Genomic DNA, 15,005 nt, shown 5'->3' with positions numbered 1-15,005 from the left:
CAGGGGGGGACCCTAGCAGAGCAGAAATTCCTGTGGTTGAGGGACAGATATAAAGGTTGCGGGGACTGACAGTGGACAAACACCACCACGGTCAAAAAGGTGCCACAGGGATCCCAAGCTCTTAGAACTATAGTGAAAACTGCCCCATTTCTTCTTTCTGAGACTACAGTGTCCACAAGGAAAAAATCAAGTATGCATTAAAGTACTCAGTACGTGTTACTATTGCCCCTTCTCCACACAAATTTTCAATGTATTCCTTCCGGAGATTCCCCTCACCCCCAGGAGAACACGTCGGCAATTCTATAGTGTCACGGAAAAGGCTCCCTTTTCAGAAATTTACTTCAGTGGGCTGTTGGAACACATCTCTTCCTGGAAAAGGGAAATCCTTGAATTGGACCGGCTTAATCATCACACTCCTTTTCTTCTCAACGCCATGAAACCCCATACCATTTTAGCCGCTGCTTCTTCCTCTTTGTGATTCTCTATAACAAAACGAAGGAAGGTGTACGGGAGGTGGGAAAACCCAGCAAAGGAAGAGGATGCTGCAGAGCGTAAGGGCAGCTTTATTGAATTAGTGGCGTGTGGGGGAGGTCCGTCCCGGGATCGGCAAGAGTGGGCGTTAGAGCGCAGGATCCAGAGGGAGGAGAGGCTGGGTGGGGTCCAGAGGGCCTCGAGGCCAGGGCCTGGTCACTGGGTGGCATGCAGAGCTCTTGCTGGGGCGGTGGGGAGGCACTGGATTCAGACACCCCCATTCTTGGAAAAGCAAGGTTCATTCCTCCCTGAACTCCTCCCTGAAAAAAAAAAGGAGGGGGGGAGGTGGGGAGAAGGTGAGGGCTCCATATTCACTGAGAGACCACAACCAGCACTCCAATTCTTATCAACCAAGAAAGAACATCCTCCAAAGCGAAATTAAAAGCCCCAGTGGTTCCCCGGCTTCATGTCTGGGCTCTGGCAGTCACTCCCAGGCTGGCTACTCGGCCCTTTTTTTGACTCCCAGGGACCTGTTGGGCCTGAGAGGACTGCAGGTAGCTAAGGCCCACATACTCACTGGTACTTTTGGCGATATTCCTGCAGAGCTTTCTCTGCCACAGTCTCCATAAATTTAGGATTGTTCCTGGAGACTTCTTCTGGGACAGTCACAGTGATGGGGTCAGAATCAAAGAGCTTCAGAACCACCTTCGTGAAGCCAGAGGGAACGCTGGAGTCAGAACTGTGGGAAGCCACCTGGAAGGAGCAAAGGTAAGAGAAGGGCTGAACCACTGGACTCATTTGACAACAAAAGTCAGGCTTCAACCTGGACTGTTGACCCCTTGGCTTTTTACTGATCTCGACATGTGGACAACTCGCTGAAAAGAAACACCCGAACACAGAGACACTTGGTGGGTGTAAATGTTACCGCGAACGACCAGCCTGGGGGAGCCCCATGGAACAGAACATGGTTTCCAAGCCACCACGTTTTCTTCGGGCAGCCACTGGCCTGGCTGTGGTACAAAGGAACCAGGGAAAGAAAATACAAAGAGAGAAGCTTTTTTATCACTGGTAGAGAAAGATGCACTAATTCCGGAGCTATCCCACACGGCACAGAGCAGCAAGGCAGCTTGTGGAAAGAGCACAGGGTCCGCAGGCAGGCAAACGGGTTCCGATGCCCAGTCATTTGACCTTGAGCAAGTGTTGACCCTCTCTCACTTTCCTCACCCATAAAATGGGGTCACGACATTGCACCTCAGGGGAGGTGAGACGTCCATGCAACGGTGCACGTAAAAGTCTCATGTTTCCTGCCATAGGACAAATGCGCCACGAAGAGCTTCAGTGCCCCCTTTATATCTTCATCCCATTTCGGCCCCAGATCATACCTCGGGCCCCGGCTTTAAGACAAGACTCACCGTAGTGACCTGGAGAGAGAACTCGTCTTCGCTCTGAGTGAGATTAGCCAGCTGGGAAACCCAGTTGAACTGCTCGTTGAGCTGCTTCAGCAGAGCGGAGGTGTTGAGCATAGTCTGCTGGTAGGACTGCAGCAGCTCGTCGTACTTCTTGGTGAACATCTCCGCCAGCTGCAGGGAGCTGTTCAGCTCCTGCCGCAGCAGGCTCTGCGCGGGGTCGCTGGACGAACAGTCTGCCCCGCACGGAAAAAAGAAAAGACCCGGATGCAGATCAGTTCCCGCAGCCAGGACCTAAAGCAGGGACAGTGCCGGTCCCCAAACTCTTTGTCATCAGGCCATGAATGTCACTCAGCCTGTGGCTTCCTTCATGGAGAAAGTCTCGTTCCAGAAAACAGTGTCAGCTGAACTAAACAGGGTGCTGCTTCGTGACCTCACGGGAGAGTGGCGGTGTGTGGCAGCCGCCCCCACACCCACACCGGCACCTCATTTCCGGAGAGGGGGAACGTGACCCACAGCTACTGTTTGTGCGGCACCTGCTATGGACCAGCTGCCACGTGAGTGCTTTGCATACCCATTATCTGTAATAACCAGATGTATTCTGAGAACCACCAATAATGATTTTTTCTCACCAATAACGACACTGAGGCCCACAAAAGTAAATCACTAGCCTGACCTCATGAACAGTTCGTGGGCGGGGATTAAAGCCAGGGCTTTAACCCCTAAACTTAGACTATCCCTATCCACCGTCGGTGGGTCTGGAAAGTTCTCCAAACTTGTCGTTTGAGCATTGCTGCAGAGTTGGAAATTCTGGCCCCCAGAGTTCATTCCGCAGAAGAGTCGCCCAGGACCCTCAGGTCACAAAGCATAGCAGCCTGGTGGCTGGGGGTCCTGGTGTCCCACCGACCCACCACTGCTGGTCACCACGCTCGCCAGGAGAGCAGGAAGATAGGGCTCATTCCTGGTGGTCCCTGAGCACCCACTGTGGGTTCTGATTGATGAGAGCTGGCAACTACCTACTATCTCTAAAAACTACTGGTTTTCCCCCCCTAAATTTTTCAAAAATCTTCCGAGAGCACACCAAGGCCAAACGACTCAGGGAAAGCAGATCTTTTCACACCAAAGAATGGTAATCATTTCTATGAAATGGTTACATGTCATCATTTGTACCCAGTGACTGTATTAAATGCAATCATTTGTATTAAAATAAAATAAATGTTAGGAGGGGCAGGAAATAGAATTACTAGCAAGAAGCCAGATTGGAAAAAAAATAGATAATGAATAACTGATTTTTTTTTTTTACCAGGAATAACTTAAAAATGAGCAGTCATCGAGGACAGAGACTCAGGCTGGGGGAGTCTCTGGGGGAGGGGGATGCTGCCCCCAGGGGATACATGGCTGGGTCTGCACACATTTTGGGTTGTCACACCTGGGAGGGGGCAGCTACTGGCACCTAGTGGGCAGAGGCCAGGAAGGCTGCCAGACATCCTACAGGGCACTAAACAGCCCCTAATGACAAAGGATGATCTGGTCCAAAATGTCCATGGTGAGGAAGCTGGACAAGTCCAGTCTGGAGTTCCGGGGCGGTGCCCGTGATATGGCTGTGAGAACCCTATATAAGGGGCCGTAAGTGTTCCTCAGTGTTGATAGAGGTCAGCTGTGATCAGACGCCACTGAAGTCAGGGCCAGGGGCGCCAATCTGAGCCCAGGCAACTGTACATCTTCCCTTCTGGCTTTCACACGACTTCGTTGTGGTGAGCCACTGCGTATTCCTGCCGGCCTAACCGTGACGTTCTATGGGCGCAGTCCCAAGAGGCGTGGCTGGGTGCTCATCTACATGTTTTCACCCATCAGCCGGCTATAACCCTCGGGTTTATTTTGCAGTGCCTCCTAACCTAATAGAAATGAGGCTAGAATATCTAACCAGACTTGGAAGGCCTGCCCTGGCAAACCCAAACGTATTAAATAAGAGCAAGGCCACGAGTTTGATTCTTAATTTATGAGGGAAACAATGAACTCTTTCTGACCATAGACTATTGTGGGCCAGGAAGTGTTCTAGATGCTTTTAGAGCTGTTGTCTCAAAGTAGGAAGAACCTAGCCAATGTCCAGATCTGATAAAGTTGAGAGGAACTATTTCCCTGGCTTTGGGGACCAACCAGGCAAAGGCCCTGTTGCTGGGAGGCTCAGGGACCACCGTCAGTGACCATGCGTGCTGGGGACAGAACACGGAGGACCGGTTTGGAGCACATCTCAAACATCTGGCTCCCTGTGCCGGGTCCTGTAATCTTGGGAAGTGGCTTCGCCTTCCTTTGACTGAGTTTCTACCTCTGTAAGAAAAGGACATTAATTGCACCCGACTCAGGGTCATTCTGAGGAAATAAGTAGCTGTTTGCAAAGTATTCGGAATGCTGCCTGGCACATGGTAAGTGTTTGCAAAACAGAAAACATACTGTTTAAGATGTTGTCGTCTGCAGGAAAAAATGAGGGCATCTACTGTGCTTGGCCCTTGGGAAAGAATAACAGGGAAATCAAAGATGGTGGCTGTTTAAAAAGCATAGCAGCCCCTCCCACGACTTCCTGTTGACCGTGTGCTGGAGGACCTGGCAGGTACCTTACATACTATTTCCAGACTTCAGGGACAACTCTGCATCCGAACCCTTGTCTGTAGATGAGGGGCCCCGGCAGAAGGAGGCAAAGGACCTGCTCTGGTGCCACAGCCGGAGAGCAGCAGAGCTGGAATTTGAACTCCCAGCTGGCTGACCCATAAAGGCAGCCCCACTGAGGTACCAGGGACCCACGGCTCCCAGACTCACCCACGGACAAGATCTCCTGGCACTTGGCACACTGGTCCTTCATCCGCAGGCATCCCGTGGAGTTGTGACGGATCTCCTTGCACACGGTGCGGTTATCGTTGCCTTCTGGAGACACAGGGGTAAGAAGGGGCCACGTGGAGCAACCATACAAAGCGATACAGTGATGGGCCGGTCTCCCCGATCTCCCCGACCCCTTCCGCACTACTGTCTGGCCCTTGGAGGTGGCTCTGCAGGCAGAGCGGGTTGGACTGGCCTGAAGACCCAGGCCTCTGATCAGGGCTCCCTGCGGAGGGGCTATGAGGTGGTTCCTGGGGTTTCCGCAACTGGGCGTGGCCTCCCCTCCCACCATCTCCCCCCACAAGCCCTGTCTTGCCTCCACACTCCCCTAACTATTTGCACCTGTCTTTGGCATCACAACCCATTTTTTTCTCTGCGTTTTACCTGACTCACTTCTCTCCCCCTAGCCAGTCAACAAGCCCCTTGAAGGCAGGAATGGGGTCCTCCATACAGCCTCCCTGTAACACAGAGCTCTCCCGTTACGGATATGCAGTGGACGCTGGTTCAGTTCAACACCCTCCTCTGGTTCCAGTCCATCTGAGGCCAAACCCTGGTGCCAAACTATAGCATTTAGGAGGTGGTGTTGGCCAACCCATGTCCACCGGTTCCAGGAGGGAAATCACTTCTGAAGGCTGTTCATGTTCATGTTAGAATTCATCCAAGAAATATTCATTGTGTGCCCATTCCCTACCAGGCCCTAAGGTTACCACCATGAACAGCTTTCTTGAAATTACATAATTTGTCGCCAATATATATACAACATCCACAGAAAACCAGCTGAGTTCCAAACAAAAGGGGTCTGGTTCTCTAGAGGGAGGGGCCAATGTGATGCCCACCAGCTGCTGCAAGGGGCATGGGAAACTCCACGTCCTTCGAGGCTAGATTCCACTGGTGCCCACTATCAGCTGCAAAACCTCGGATGCGCTCCTTTATCTCTCTGTCACTGTTTCCCCTCCCTAAATGGGGCTGATGCCACCCTCACGGGGTTGCTAGGGGGAAGTCAAGACAGCACACGCTGAGTCCCACGATGGGTCTTAGCATCTAATGGGTTTCTCAACAAATTGTTAGTTCCCATCCCTACTTAGGAGGGCGAGACATCTTTCCCACCTGCTGTGAATTCCTCCATGGGGAACTGGAAGAGAGGTCTATGGATGTGGACATCCATGGCCTCTTGAGCCTGGTGTATCATGTCAAAGAAGGGCTGGAACATGTCCTGGAAGCTCGGGGGCCCAAACATGGGGAAACGCATTATGTTTCGGGCAAAGCGGGACTTGGGGTTGAGGTAGAGTGGCCTCCTTGGGGATGAGTCGAAGGATGGAAAGTGGTAGGAATCCAGGGGATCCCGGGTGAAGAATCTGTTGTGGAAAAGTTCATCCATGATCTGGCTCGCCCGGTTGAACCTGTCCTCCATGGCATCCAGGATGTGGGTCTGTTGCCGGTCATTCTCCAGCAGGGAGTCGATGCGGTCACCGTTCATCCATAAGTAGAAAGGAGAGCTCTGGTTCAGGAACTCCTCCAGCTGTGACAGGCAGAGTGGGGAACAGTTAGCTCGAGTGACCCGCAGGTCACTCGAGTCCCGACCTCCTGCACCTGCCTCTTGTTGAGATGGGGTGGGCCCGGCTCCTCGCTGCACTTTGGTCTCCTCAGGGTCACACAGCATGCGAGCATGTGACCGAAGGTCCCACTGGGCTGGCTCCCTGGTTTCTGAACTGTCAGGCCTGTGCCCTGCTATTCGACCCATCCCAACAGAGAACAGTTTAGGAAGACCCGTGGGGCCGTGAGAGTCACAAGGCCCATCCCTTGAGACTAGTCTGCTGTCTTCTTTGGCCACCGGAGGTCCCCACTCCTGCTCGGCCAAGGCCCAAGCGATATGTTTTCAGTGAGTAGCAAAATTCATGAGCCCCAATTATCGAGGCCCACGGGGAAGGACGGGATCCATACTAAGGTACTAAAAATTCTTAATTCTCTCCACCATACCACGAAGCAGTTTACATAATCCAGCAAGTGACTGCAGGATACATCTCCTAAGAGACGGCAAGTACCCGGCCCAGGTACTTTCCATGACTCTCTGTTTCTGCACTTGCAGCAGACATTACCAATTGATTGTGGCACTCTGGGCCCAAATGCAGCCAGAACTAATCAACTGCATCTGTGAAATGAAGCTGCAATATTGTGATTTATAATACTCGTAAGAAATATACATTCGGTCTTTGACCCTTCCTAACAAAGAGCTCCTAAAATCCTGTGAATTTCCTGTGATGAGAACAATAACGGTGTCTTTTACGATATTAATGAGGTGACTTCTGGAAAACACTGAAGGATGGAGTCTGGTTGCTAGGGAAACCAACCATGATTAGAGGGTTGGACCTTTTACTACCACACCCTGATTTCCCGAGAGGGGAGAGGAGCTGGAGGTTGAATCCGTCTCCGATGGCCAATGATTTCATCAAGCATGCTTATGTTAATGAAAAAGGACAGGGTTCGGAGAGTTTGAGGGGTTGGTGAGCACAGGGAGACTGGGGGAGAGAGGTGCACCTGGAGAGAGCGTGGGAACTACCTGCCCTTTTCCCGTACTTTGCCCTATGCATCTCTTCCATCTGGCTATTCCTTTTATAATATAACTGTAATCTAACAAGCAAAGTGTTTCTCTAAGTTTTGTGAGCTGCTTTAGCAAATTAATTGAGGAGGGGGTTGTTGGAACTGCCGATCTACAGCCTAACAGTCTGAACTATTAACAGTCTGAACAGGTGATAACCTGGCTTGTGATGCTTGCCTGAAGGGGGCGTGGGGCAGTCTTGTGGAACTGGACCCTTCGCCTGCGGGATCTGACGCTATCTCCAGAGAGGTAGTGTCAGAATTGAGTTGAACTGCAGGACACCCAGCTGGCGCCTGAGAACTCCCACACATTAGAACTGGGTGCAGAATACCATACGCACATTTCTTCCGGGTCTCCTCATTCCCACTCAGAGCCTAGGCTGCCCTCGGGCAGCGTTTCTGCTTTTCACCTGGTGGCCAACCATCCCCGAGCCGCTTCTGCAGACGCGCGCGTAGAACTTCATGCAGGTCTGTTTCAGGCAGGGCTTGCACTCCTCCCAGAGGGCCATCATGGTGTCATTGCACACCTCCTGGGACGCCTTCAGCTTCATTTCAGTGTCCTTCGTGTCCGTCAGGGCGTCCTACAGCGGGACACGAAGCCAGGTGAGCCCCGGAGGAGTCACAGGCTCTGCCTTCCCCAGCAAGCGCAGTGGTGCCGGCCCGCCGCTGCCCAGGCAGACCTTCCCACGCCCGGCCACACGGTGTGCTAATTTCCACCCTCACTCTGGCTCATTTGTTCCCTCTACTGCCCACGTGGAATTCCCTGCCCACCCAGCTCTAAACATCCTTTCATCTTCAAGACCTGACTGTTCCTTAGTCCCCAGCCCCCGAACCCACATGGACGTCCCCTCCTCTGACACCGTCTCAGGAGTTGCCTCTTACTTATACCTCACTTCCTATGCGCAGCTCCTGGTGTTTAAAGGTCATCTCCCAAAGCTTCTGCATCTCCCTGAATCTTATGTTTCTATTGGACCATGGTCCCTGGCACATACCAGGAATAGGCAAGCTTTCAAAAATCAACGTCGCCACAACTACCCAAACTTTCTGACATGCCCATGTCGTCTGAACCAATAATTATATAAGAATCTATGCCAAGGAATTCCTGCAATAAAGGACAAATCCTTATGCCTGAAGATATTTGTTCCCCTATGTGTGTATGGCAAACAGCGACAACAACAACAAAACCCTAGAATTAAGTCAGACACTCAAAACTACGGGACCAGTTGAGCGGATGGTGGTACATACAAAGGATTACAAGGGATGTTTTAAATAAGTTTCAATATTATAGTAAGCATTTTTATGTTAAAAATTCATGATTTGTCAAAAAAACAGAGGAAAAAAGAGTTGTAAGAAATAGATTCCACGTTAACAGTGAATTGTCCTTAAGTTATAAGGGTGATGGAAAAACTCTTCTACCTTTCTTTTGTGTACTAAAATCTTGATGAATGGGTGTGTTACTCTTTGAAGAAGGATGAAGCAGACCACGAGGACACCACGAAGACCTGACCAGGAGGAGTTCAGGTTGGGCGGTCTTCGACCTGCTCTCTGTGCCCTGCTCTGTGCGGGGGAAGGACCGCCGATGGAGCCAATGCACCAGCGTCAGCTGCTCACCTCCTTCTTTTCAGGTTCGCATGTGCCTCAGCTAAGAAGTAAATGGAGTCTTTTCCCAATGCTGATGAGCTTTGTTGTAGAATCTGGATGGTCAAATACCAAACTCCAACCTCGACCGTAAACATGTGAGGACGAGAGCTACCCGAGGGTTCTCGCAGAATGGGAAGAACTAACACCGGTGCCAAGGACAGACAGACAGTCTCAAAGACAGTTAGAGCTGCACCCAGGCCAGCATTTCCCTAAGTGGCTTCCATGAAACTGCGCTATAAGCTACAAGGAAAAATAAAAATGGTCCCCTGGTCATTTTGATTCGGAAAACACTGGGTTAAATGAGGTTACACAGGTTTCTTTACTGCAGAACTTCTCAGGGCCCTTAAAATGCTTTGACTATGCATCAGGGGTCATGAAGGCGGCAGGTGGCCCCGCCTTAGCATCTCCTTCATTAGGGGGAGGGGGGCAGTGGGAGTAGGTTTTGAGGATACCCTTAAAATGACTATTCACTTTTTAAAATAAATTGTTCATGGAATTATAGTGATTTCGTTTTTTTGAATCATTAAGCACAGCCTAGAGCCACCATGCTCTCTCTTGGACTTAGGTGACTCTTTAAGAAGTCATCCAGACCTCTTCAAAGACGTGGGGCAGGGTGTGCTTGCCCTAATCCCAAGGGTATCAACCCTACTAGATGAGCTTTGTGAAAGTAGGGCACCGTCCCCTCCCACCCAGGGACGGACCCTATCCAAAGCCTACCTTGGAACTTGCCCATAGTCATGGTTTGGAAAAATCTATTGAAGTGACTCTGGGTATCAGGCCCTGGGCCAGGCTTGTAACAGAAGCAAGTTCAAGATCTCACCCTTTGAAGCTTTCAAAAGCAAATAAACTCTCCCTATTTCTTAACTGTAGTCCCAGCGTCAGGTGACACAGCCCTGGAAGGACAGAGGGTCAATGTGGCAACCCAGCAGGACACCGCAGGAGGGGCCAGGACCGCTCTGTCCCTGCCCTGCCGCAGGGACGGTCAAAGCAGGCGCACGGCCACCTGGCTCTCCTTACCTCTTTCTTCTTCTTGGCTTCCTCCAAGCTGATGAGCAGTGATTTGCGCTCATCATTTGTGTGTTCTATTAGGCTCTTTAACTGTTTCACTCCCTTGAAGGCATTTTTAATTTCCTTGTTGATGTACTTAGTCCCCTCAGTGGACATTTCTGCAAGAGAAGGGCAGGGAAGTAAAATATGGTGAGAGGAAGGGATGGTGCTGGCAACGTAACCATGGAACCAGCTGGAATGGTCAGAAAGGCAGTGGTCCAGGGGCTGTCAAGGCTGGGAACCCCCTGGCAGGCAGCCTCCAGGCCCCAGCAATGCACTGACACAGGTTCCCGTCACAGGGCTCATCACGGACCCAGAGTCCAAGAACCGACTGCACTTCCAAGAGAAGACAGAGCATGGTTTTCTGGGTGGGAAGGTGGAGATGCATACATGAAATGCTATGGGAGCTCAAAAATGGGGGCTCCACAAAGACTCCAATGGTTCGGGCTGCAGGCACCTTCATGGGGGAGGTGTGGACTGAAAAAGGAAGCAATGAGTGAGACACAGAAGCCAGCAAAGGCTTTGAGACCCCTAAAAATGCCTGGAAGCCAAGCTGGCCACAAAGAACCTCGGGCAGGTGGCCAGGGAGAAGAGGCTCAGAGAAGGGCATGGCAGAGCCAACACAACTTCGCGCAAGGACCACATGGCCTCTGGTTCCTGGGGCCCCGGTGGGCAGGAAGTATGTGCAGAGGGCCACTCTTGCCTACTCACCCTGGAGCTCTCTGCCTGAGACTGCCTTGTCACCCAGCACCTGCCCATCCTCCCAGGTCATCAGCAGCGCCACCACCAGCAGCAGTAGCGTCTTCATCTTGTCTCTGGTGATTCTGGAGTCCTCGCACGCTTCTGTGTGCAGAGAACAGGACTCTGTCATGGTAACGGCTAGACAGCCTGCTGGTTTCCGGCCCAGCCCACTCGCCTGCAGCAGCTGCCCAGGAGCCCTGCGGAGACCTCGCTTAGCTACCCCCTCTCAGCAGGCATCACTGTCTTTTTATCCCCATGGAAGTTGGGAGAAAATACCAGACTTGACAGGAGGCACTTTCAAAACAAAGTGGAGGCAGTGGGTATAGGGAAGGACCACAGGACAGCAGCCTAATGCAAAGACAGAAGAGTTCTGGAGTCAGAGCCCTGGGCCCAGGTCCAGGCCTTTCTCTCCCCCCACCCTCCGCCCCATAGCAGCTCAATGTGCCTGAGCAAGGCGCACCACTCTCTGACTCCAGAAAGGCATCTGTCTGATGACACCTGCTCATATCAGACAAACCCTGGAGACACCTCTCTTGGATCACTCACCTGGCCCTCTCCGGCTCCTCCGTCAAGCGGGGACTGCACCCCAGAGCTCATGCCCACCCCACGTGTATCACCGACCCCGCCACAGCTGCACCCTGGATCAGTCATGGCACTGCTCCCCGTGGGCCTCAGCACCACCTGAAACTGATTCCGAGGGTCTGAGCAGGACAAACAACCTTTGGGGCTGGCACAGGAAAATAAATCCCTCCGTCACCCCTCATGTGGGACTTGCGCCGGCTGCGTGGATCAGGGGTATACATAGAGGGTAGAGCCGGAGGAAAAGACGTTTGCCTTCAGGAAGCAGAGAGGAAGGGGCAAAGTCAAAAGGTGAACGTTGGGAGCAAGGGGCACTTGGGCTCCAGTGCCTCCCCAGGAGCTGTCCCTCTGGGAGGACACGGCCCCACCAGATCCCTTTCACAGGCCTGCTCCCTCCAAATCCACTGCAGGCTGCCCTGCCAAGGTGTTCCTGCCGCCACTCCGGGCTGCCTGCCCTGAGCCTGGGGACAGCCTGGTCTTACACAATAGACCCTTTCCCAGAAGCCGAGGTTGTTACATAAAACAGAAAGCCCTCCCACTGTAGCCCACCCCTCCCCCACCCCAACTGCGTATCTGAAGTCACCCATTTCCCATGACAGAACGGGGGGGGGGGGGGGTGCCCCCTTCCTGAAGTCGTGCACGTCCGAAAACTGCTCTCAGCTCAGCAGGCCCATCTGGATGTTTGATAGAACATTCATAAGCAAGCCTCTCCATGAGCGTGATCAGTAAGGCAGCCCCGTTGTGGTTCCCGGACCCACTGCACAGTGCAGATTAGCAGCACGGAAGAAAGAGCAGACCATCGCCTTCCCCAAAGACAGGGTGGGCAGCTGAGCCAGGCTCTATTTCAGGCCAGAAGGTCCCAGTCTTGCAAGCTCTGCCCCAGCTGCTCACTGAGGCCTGAAACACCTCAAGCACAAACAGAGCCTTTGGCACGCCAGAGAGAAAGCCGGCAAAATAGACATTCTGGATGAGGTCCCCGGTAGCACTGACTTCTGAGATATTCAGAAGAGAGGGCATTCAGCCCCGAGGGAAGGGGAGGAAGGGCAGCCAAAGGCAAGAGCACTACGTGAGGAGTCTGGAAACCCAGCAGCCAGCACAGGGTCTCTCACCAAGAGCCTGGGGCTCATGGGGAGCCATTGGCCTCAGAGCCAGAAGAGAGGTCAGTCTTCTGCCCAGTCCCTCCACTCCAGAGGGGGTGCAGAGCCCAGACACAGCACGGGGCTCCCCAAGCCTCGTGGCAACTCCAGGGTAAGAACCCAGCTTTCCCAATCCTCTAGCCCAGGGTTCTCTCCTTGACACCAGGTCACTTAACGCTCTGAGCCCCAGTTTCTTTGTCTGAAAAACAGACGTGACATAGACCTCAGAGATGTGCGTGTGTTCTGTAAACACAGGGTCACAGTGACTTCGGACTACTTCACAATTTGATGTAGGACCAAGTGTGGGCATTGGCAGTATCCCTCGGGGAAGTGGGAGCAGGTGGCAGGTGTGGAGAGGGGCAGAGGAACAGAAGCAGGCACACAGAAGCCACCTGTGGTCCCTCCCTGACCATGTGGCTTTGTCTTAGTGAACTGACCGGCTACTGCGAAGTATCTACGAATCACTGGGTGGAGGGGGCGGGATGGGGGAGGGAATGGGTTTCATTAAAATGCTGATTCTGATCCAGAATCTGCTTTCCTAACAAGCTCGCAGGTGGTATTGCTAGTCCCAGGGTGACACTACAGCAGCAGCTGACTCGCCACCTGCTCTCCCTTTGCACTGACTCGCCTCCCCTCTCAGCTGCTGGCCTGGGTGCCTGGCTGGCAACTGCTCCGATCAGGGGAGCCACGCCAAGGCCCTCTCCTTCCCACCATGGCTGGGCAGCCTTTGCCCCCAGGAGAGCTTCAACTGCGCAGAGGGAGCCTGGGGAGGACATGGGAACCTAAACAAGCCGTCACACCGCTTATAAACCGCAGCGTTTAAAGCTCCTACCCTGCTTCCTCCCCAGATGTAGCAAACGAAACCATACAGAAAACAATTCACCTGTAACTCATACCATCCAGAGGCAAATATTACCACTGTGGTATATTTCCTTCTACTTCCTATGCATTTGTATACAATCAGATTCTTTATATCCACTGTATCAACTATTCTTTAAAAGCGCGTTTATAATAATATAGTCCATTTTCTGATGTATGCTATTTTGCTATCCCACAAGGCTAGACATTTAAATTGTAAGTTCCCACCATTATAATGAACATTGTCATGAGCATCCTTTTAAGATTCTTTTCTCTTTTAATAATACTAATCAGCTGCTTTTTTTTTTTTTTTCATTAGGTCCAGAAATTCTGGAAGGCCAAGAGGCTCTGGTTCTAATCTCATTTCTGACGCCTACTTGCTGTTTATATTTGGAGACGTCCTAACCCTCTCCAGGCCTCAGATTATCACCTGGGAACTGGGACCGGTGAAGCAGACCTCTGACGCCTGGCGGAGGTTTTGTGACTTCACTCTGATGTGCCCTGGTGCAGCAGGAAGCAGAAGGAGTAGGATTAAGTGGTTGCAACATATACTTAAAACATCTGTAAACACACTGTCCAGAGAACTAGAAAATTCTGAGGCAAACAAGATGACTCACGCACGCAAGCTGACAACCACCGCTGGCGAGATGGTACCCTGACCTGGAAGGCACTGCCGAAAGACCCTTTGTGCAGGCGGACTCTGCCACTGGTTAGCCTGGGCCTCCGGCGGTAAACGTCAGTTTTCCAGGTCTTAGTACCCACCCCCAACGCCCCTCCTCCCGTCTTTGCAAAAAGAGGATCTTTACACCTGTCCTATTTACCCACAAAATTGTGGTTGCAGCTGATGAGCCGAGTCCCAGCCTGAGCGATCTGGCCCCTCTGCTCCGCTGCCTGGTGATGGGGCTGCCTGTCTTCCCAGGCTCCCTCCACTCCATCCTAGCGCGGTTCTGACAGCCCTACGACTACTAGCTACCGTCCTCCTCTCTCGCCTGCCTGTCACCCGCCCGCCCATCGGTCCTGGTGAGGATCTGCGCTGGGGTAGGAAAGGTGGGGACCTCTCACCGGTCAGTGGTGCCCGTGGGCTCCTCCTGGCGACGCGGCGTGCTGAGCGTGCAGCGCCCGTATTTATAGCGCTCTGCCTCGTATACACCCCCTTTAGGGCTGGCTGCAAACCTGCATGACTCACCCTCAAAGAATGCTGGGGAATGCACCCGGAGCTTTCTGGAAGCTGGCGCGGGAGGGGGTGCAGGGATCCGGTGCAGCACCGGGCGGGGGGCACGGGGAGGCGCAGCTGCACCGCGAAAGGCCGCGCCATCACCAGGGAAGACATGCCCTGGGGTGCGCCGGGCACCGCTCCGCGGGAGCTCACAGCTGGGGGACGGCGCCCCGGGAGGGGCGAGCCTGAGTCCCACAGGGTTCACGGGGTCCACTGCGCTCCTTGCCCGTCTCAGTCCAAATTAAACTTCACAGGTCCCGCAGCCCTATTGAACGCACGCCACTCCTCCTGCTTCATTTACGTAGGAAAGTAGAAAAATAATGAGAGTGAGATGGGGAGGGAGGGGTGTTGTGCCTGAGAAGAAAACATGAAGTAGGAGTTACTGACGTCCCCAATCCTCCCAGTGGCCGAGCAGAGACAGAAGTATGTTTATAAGGATGATGA

General features: G+C 52.7%; 1 protein-coding gene across 4 annotated transcripts; it reads right to left on the bottom strand.

Moving 5' to 3' along the window:
• Nucleotides 1-543: 543 nt before the first annotated feature.
• Nucleotides 544-14,537, bottom strand: CLU (clusterin). Of its 4 annotated transcripts, none has more exons than XM_045202488.3 (10): nucleotides 14,408-14,453; nucleotides 13,776-13,846; nucleotides 10,743-10,874; nucleotides 10,002-10,150; nucleotides 7,754-7,924; nucleotides 5,856-6,267; nucleotides 4,692-4,796; nucleotides 1,884-2,113; nucleotides 1,049-1,224; nucleotides 544-791 (listed from the first exon to the last, which is right to left on the bottom strand). In XM_045202488.3, exons 3-10 carry the CDS (start codon nucleotides 10,837-10,839, stop codon nucleotides 770-772), a joined length of 1,362 nt encoding a protein of 453 aa, XP_045058423.2. In that variant the 5' UTR covers nucleotides 10,840-10,874; nucleotides 13,776-13,846; nucleotides 14,408-14,453; the 3' UTR covers nucleotides 544-769. The 4 variants fall into 4 exon arrangements, with proteins under 4 accessions (XP_045058423.2, XP_045058420.2, XP_024424851.4 ...); XM_045202485.2 differs by lacking the exons at nucleotides 13,776-13,846; nucleotides 14,408-14,453 and adding exons at nucleotides 11,049-11,120; nucleotides 12,461-12,503; XM_024569083.4 differs by lacking the exon at nucleotides 13,776-13,846 and having other exon boundaries at nucleotides 14,408-14,537.
• Nucleotides 14,538-15,005: the final 468 nt, after the last annotated feature.

Source organism: Desmodus rotundus, chromosome 9, assembly GCF_022682495.2.
Source record: "Desmodus rotundus isolate HL8 chromosome 9, HLdesRot8A.1, whole genome shotgun sequence".
NCBI lineage: Eukaryota > Metazoa > Chordata > Mammalia > Chiroptera > Phyllostomidae > Desmodus > Desmodus rotundus.
This window is presented reverse-complemented; position numbering and strand designations above follow the sequence as displayed.

Excerpts from the sequence above, each read along its gene's own strand:
- CLU (XM_045202485.2), bottom strand. The coding sequence starts at position 12,488 with ATGGCTCCCCATGAGCCCCAGGCTCTTG. Across the intron at positions 6,268-7,753 it reads CGGGGATGGTTGGCCACCAG|CTGGAGGAGTTCCTGAACCA; the intron begins GTGAAAAGCAGA and ends TGCCTGTCACAG. Across the intron at positions 792-1,048 it reads GAATATCGCCAAAAGTACCA|GGAGGAGTTCAGGGAGGAAT; the intron begins GTGAGTATGTGG and ends TTTTTTTTTCAG.